Genomic DNA, 6,463 nt, shown 5'->3' on the forward strand with positions numbered 1-6,463 from the left:
ACTTCAGCAATGTCCAGCAAGTTTACATTTCAATGCAGTTTTGCAAGTTTGCGACCGACCAGAACATGCTAAATGTACAAACTAGGAAGGCGGCGAGGAAGATAAATATTAAAATGTAACTTAAACTATCGCATCAAGTATCATAGGTCCTACTTTTAAAGATCGATCAATATTCTTAAATATTTGGAAAGATTACATGTTGTCTTAATATTTAACATTTGTATCTATCGGTCTCTGTAGCAATATATGAAGTACCTGTTGTAACGAAGATATAAATATATAATATACTAGTTGAATTTATAATCACATTATATTGCTTTTATTAAACTAAATATTTTATTTTTATTATTTACTTTCTGAATTATTTGTGATTATTATCAATTAAAATAGTGCAAATGAGATATTGAGCTTTCGCAAATGATGCTTGTAAATATTCATTTATTATAACTTGAAGGAACTTACTGTTTATCTTAAATCTTATTGTATTGATTAAATAAAGGTTTCTTTAACTTTTCTCAATAGTCATATATTTTCGTATAATATTTCTAGCAATGAATTACCTATTTGAACTTTCTACCCAAAAACACATAACTTTTAAGGTCTTTTGAAGAGTGCACATCAATAATACAACCTACGTAATCCAGGATCGTTCCTTTTCTTTTCTTTTTATTTTCTTAATACCTCTTCAGACAGCTTCTTTATGACATTTATGAATTAATTATGTCTACTAATAATCGAAACTCGTAGATACACGTTGATAATTCGAATGTAAAATAAATTGTTCCCATTTAATTTTTAAACTCCAAAGTGCCGTGTTGCCATAAATGAGTTTTATCTCGTGATAAATTACGATGATATTGGAAGATGTTATACAATCATAAAAAGAAATAGTTATGTTCTCTATTATAGAAACAGCAGATACATCTAAGCGAAGTGTAAAAATGTACTAATTTTACCAGTCATTATTTTTATAAAACCATCATTACTTTGACAAGTCACGAATACACGACACTTTAAAAGAAATAGTTGAACTTTGAATCGATACCATCGTATTTACTCTACGTCGTCGTAATACTTATCAATCATGTCACTTAAATTTTCTGGCGGATTATTTCGAAATACTTGTTTTTTTGAATCAGTATCTTGAAAATTACGAAAGTTATTACGAAAAATTATTTGTCCCTTTATCGGTTTGTTCTTATCCTCTTTCTGTTGTTGAAAATGGCGGTGAGTATCGAGTATAAATCTCAAAGTATTCCACGGATATCCTAAATAAAATGCGGGAAATGCGTTACCTCCGGCTCTTTTTCCATACCTGTGTTAAAATATGTAAACGTAAGAAAACTTGTTCATTTTTATTTAACGTATCGTCACATCTCATGACAACACAAAATTGATCGATTGGAAAATATTAATCAACTTATATTACCTGGCCTTTCCATTTAACCAATAGTAACCTTTGACATCTTTCAAATATTCTTGTAATTCTTCCGGACTTGTAAAAACTTTTGGTCTGGTTGGTCTAGCCATCGGTTCGGGTTCGCATTGGATGGTAGTGATACCAAAAATAGTAACAAGCATCACAAGGGTGAAGAATTTCATCTTCGATTTTTAAAATGAACGTAAGCGAAAAATCAATCTGTTATTTTGAAAACCTGTAAGTCCATTATTCATTATATTTACATGTCGTCTATTTTATATTGCATTAGATATTGAAATATATAAGAAAAATATACGAATCGTGTGACCTATTTATTACGATAAAATCTTTTCACGCGAATGAATGGAGGATTGTTCGATGAGAAATTGCATGAATCGATTGCTTTAAATCAATAGACAGGAAAACCTAGTGAAATACAATATAATACTATGCAATGTAAGAGCCATGTGGATGGAAACTCGACTCCAAAGTTACCTGTTGCTTCTACCACATTTGGCTAGTCCAACAAGTAACTTTGTCGATAATAGTAAGTTCTCGTTCTCGATATCGGCAAAACTGGATCAAATAAAAAATCAAATAAAGAAAGTTGAAAAATGTTGCCTGATTGCTCATATGAAATAAATAAATGCTAAATGTTTCGATAACAAAAGAACTTTCATTTGATTTTATACATTTTTTTCGCTTCATTTATTTTACAAGATTTAAAGATATTTATTCGAAGCAAACGAAAAAATTTCAATTTAAGCTAAGATCTTTTTTTTTTGGTCTTGCGTGATGAAATAAGAAGTTTATTATTAGAAACTATATATAGAGAGAAAGACTTAAAGATAGAACGATTATAAAGAAAGGTTCGACGTGGAGATAAAAACTCGTATAATACGGATCGAGCGACTGAGCGAATTAATTATAGCATTTTTACAACCTCTTAACGGGACAATATTGCACGTTGGTGGTTAGCCATCGCAGGTCCAGTTCATAGATCGATCGTTTCTCATGAAATTGTAAGAACTTATATAGCGGTTGCGAGATTAAAAGAATACACGTTGTTACACGAAAATTTCAGTATTAAAAATTTCTATCTTGTGAACAATAGTATTACGGTGAAGACATATAAAAGAAAAGAAAGAACGTTATATTACACTGATTTCTTCGTAATATTCATAACGTAATTTAGGATAGTGGGAAGGAAATCGTGCGAGCGAAACTTTCATTATATCTTCTCCGTACGGTGACATTTATAACGTCAAATCGTAGATCGATCGTGAGGTGATTCATTCGAACCTTTTTTTATTTCATCAACGTAAATTCGTTCGACAGATTTATTCTCCCATGAACATTTCCATCCATTGATGTGACTATCGACCATTTAATTAAATGGAACGGAGATAACGAAATCCGAGTTAAAAATCGATAAGTTCCAACGCGTGGTATTTTTCTTCAAATTACAAACGAAAATGATTTTTTTCCAACGCTTAACACGTCAGTCACGTTAAACAATTTCAACAATTTCAACGATTCGGTCTGTCAGAACGTAGGTCGGAACACTTGGTTAAAAAAATAATACCGAAAACTCGTATATATGTATATCGGTGAGATGTGAAATGACAAGGTGACGTCGTTGAAATTTCATTGAATATGTAATAGCGATTTTTATTTATTCTCTCTCTCTCTCTCTCTCTCTCTCTCTCTCTCTCTCTCATTTCTCTCTCTGTCTTTCTGTTTATTTGCTTTTTTATTCTCTCTTTCTTTTTATATATATATATACGATTATTTACTAATCACGAGAGATTGAACTGACTTTGACAGTGACAAGTTCTCTTTCGTTCAATTAACTCGTTAGAAAGTTTCTTCTGGAGAACAACAAGATTGTACTACGAGTTTTCCTATTAATTAAAATGTACTAATTGTAACGATAAATAACTAAGTAACACTCGATGAAAAAGTTTATTAGTTTCACTAATGAATTTAAAGAAAAGAACGACGAAGTGATTACTACGTAGAGATGAATAAATTTCGATAAGTCTCTTTAAATATCTACATATTTATATATGCCCGATAAGATAAAAAAATATGTAAAACAATAAACATCGAGAAACAAATCACATTTGTTCGAGTTATACCACGGTACCGTTTAAGAGAAGAAACATTGGCAGATAACACACATATCCGTCCAGTTTGTGAGTTATTACACAAGGAACGAACACTTTCCTTCTCGTTGCACAAGTTGATGGAGAAAGGAAAAAAAAAAAAAAAAGAAAAAGAAAAGAAAAAAAAAAGAAAAGAAAATATAGCCATTGTCACACGATTATCAACGATTTCGATACTCACTCACTCGATCGACGAATTGATTTCGAACTATCAAACGAGCTCGAAGCTGATTTTGAAACCGTTTTAAAACGATTTTCGGATTCGAACTTTTTGCTCGATTAAATTGGAAAAAACACTTTCTCGTTTTTTTTTTTTGAGAACTATCTACCATACGTGTATATTTTCCTTTATCCGTATTTTCCCTTCTTCGCACTTAAAAGATTCCTTAGAACGGTTAAACCTTTCAGAAGTTCGGATCGCCCGCTAATGCCGCCGGCAGGAGTATATATACTTGTGAACGCACCCTTCCGACGCATCCCCTCGGCTGCAGGTCGCTTTCGCGCAGCCAATCCTCGAACTCCAGCCCCACCAACTAACAGAACACCCCCTTTTCGCCGTTCGTCGTCCTTGCATGGATCTCTTTCTTCCTCGATCTCTTTTACATCCCCTCTTAGCGATCCTAAATGAATGTACGTACTTTTACATTTATAGGAAAGTGACATTCTACGTATCTCGACGTTAACGATTATCATTGCATATATTTTCATCGTATCTAACAACGATAATCTTTTCGCGAAATGTTTTCTACAGAAAACTATGTGAAGCGTAGATATAAGGATATTGAAAAATCTGTTAAATCAATGAACGATCCATTAATAATTTTATTCTATAAAATGAAAAAACAACGATGGTAACGATCGAAGACTTGAAACTTAGCTAGAAAGAAAAAGAGAAAAATCTGCAAATATTTGGAAAATCTAAAGTTCATTCATTCATTCTGAAGGTAAAACTTTTGCGACAAATTAATTCATCCTTTTCCTCTTTGACCTGTTATGGTGAAATGTTCAGTCGTCGTTTCAACGTAGGTCAAGGAGAATAACCAACGTCTTGAAGTTTGAAATAAAGGCATCGCGATTTAAATCGTCGATCTTATATGATCGTTAAAAGAGCGAACTTTCCCGGCTTAGGCGGCTAAACTTTTGAATAGCGATAACGAGACGGCAAAGTTGCAGGCGAACCGAAGATAGAAGCTTCGGTGGTAGGTAGAAGCTCTAATCCTTTACGCGTGGGCTCCTAGAGGATCCTGATGGACACCTCGATAAAAACGTTAAATATAAGATTTTCGATGTCATGATCAACGGAGAAAGAGCTGTCGATAGAAAGAATGTTATTAATAATGTGAGATCTCCCGCTGAGACTCTTCCATCTTTATCGATTTCGGCATTATGAGTTTAAGGGATTAACGTGCTCTCGTATGTGTACGAAAGATTGATTACTTTTTTGATTCTTTCCTTTATTTCTTTATCGCTTATTAAAACAACCTGCTATGCGTTAATAATTGCAAAGAATATTATGCATAATTATTAATTTTGCGAGAATAGCAATGAGCCAAGCATAACCTACATTTTATTTTTTCTTATTGTTACATTTGACCGTTTGATTCTTTTCTCTCTTTTTCAGGAGAAAATTTATACTTAATTATTTAAAGTCGTTTATACCTTATTTCATTCCCGTGGAAAATTTTTTTTCCTATTTGCTACTTTCGTTTCAACATGTAATGCGTTATTATTATGATGTTGCAATATGTTTCAGCATTGCATGGGAATATTTGTATACGTAGGTATGTATTTTATTAATTTTTATATCAATAAAAAACGTCATCGGCGATACCTAAATATCAGACTAATTCGTATCGATCGAATATAACTTCGTTATATTTGGCAGCCATATGTTCGTATTTAAGCGATCCGACAGACTGATAAAACGCAGTGTCTCTCAAATGATCACATCTTTCTTTATAAATGTCCTATGGTCTGTGTAAACGAAGGGAAAGACGTAGGAAGATGGAGGAAATATTGTTAAGTTCGACGTAACGGGGTTAGTTAACGATTCTTTATATTTAACTACCGATTCTACTCGATTTGAGCGGCACTGTGTGATAAGAGCTCTCACAGGGGTTCCGTTAAGCCTTCTCGATATATCCTTTTGAGCTTTTCAGCGATTCTTTTATTTTACCTCCCCCTAGCATCCGTTCTTATCACCATGCTGATTTATAGCGTTACGTCGCTGATTTTATAGCTATGCTACGTAATTTTTTCTGTTTTACAACTATAACGTTAACATTCCCGAGAGATAAGTATTCATTGATATAACGATTAGCAACCTTCTGTTTCTAGTTTTAAATACTTATGATTAGATATAGACATATCATTAGATTGTTTCTAAGAAGTTAATCTATTCATAATGTAGATATACACATTCTGTCAAAATCATTTCATTGGGCCGATCTACGGAAGAGGAGTGAAAAATTTTTAACTTAAGATTGCACGTAGGTATACATATTTGTTTGATAGACTTATGAATGGATCGTATATGCTGTCATACAGGTTCTCCTATGTAAAGAAATTTACCTTCCTAGGGTAAGCCGCAAGTAAATACGACCGTGTCAGGTGGAAGTCACAAATATTTGATATGTGCATCTTCTTCATGAGGATTAGATCAGATGCATAGATGACTTTGCTAGCTTTGGGTAAATAATGTTGATCGATCATGTATATAGATCAGGAAAATGTTAAATAAAAAGAAAAAAAGGATATCGCGGAGGAAAGATAGGAAAGGAGCATACGTTATGGAGACTTGTAGCGACAACGATATCGCGTTAAGAAGGATAGAGAGAGAGAGAGAGAGAGAGAGAGAGAGAGAGAGAGAGAGAGA

At 33.0% G+C, this 6,463-nt stretch overlaps 1 protein-coding gene across 2 annotated transcripts; it reads right to left on the bottom strand.

The window, feature by feature from the left end:
- Positions 1-334: 334 nt before the first annotated feature.
- Positions 335-4,470, bottom strand: LOC122634917. Of its 2 annotated transcripts, none has more exons than XM_043824437.1 (3): positions 4,053-4,470; positions 1,430-1,655; positions 335-1,315 (listed from the first exon to the last, which is right to left on the bottom strand). In XM_043824437.1, exons 2-3 carry the CDS (start codon positions 1,600-1,602, stop codon positions 1,054-1,056), a joined length of 435 nt encoding a protein of 144 aa, XP_043680372.1. In that variant the 5' UTR covers positions 1,603-1,655; positions 4,053-4,470; the 3' UTR covers positions 335-1,053. The 2 variants fall into 2 exon arrangements, with proteins under 2 accessions (XP_043680372.1, XP_043680371.1); XM_043824436.1 differs by lacking the exon at positions 4,053-4,470 and adding an exon at positions 3,770-4,042.
- Between the last annotated feature and the right edge of the window lie 1,993 nt (positions 4,471-6,463).

Source organism: Vespula pensylvanica, chromosome 16 (genome assembly GCF_014466175.1).
Source record: "Vespula pensylvanica isolate Volc-1 chromosome 16, ASM1446617v1, whole genome shotgun sequence".
NCBI lineage: Eukaryota > Metazoa > Arthropoda > Insecta > Hymenoptera > Vespidae > Vespula > Vespula pensylvanica.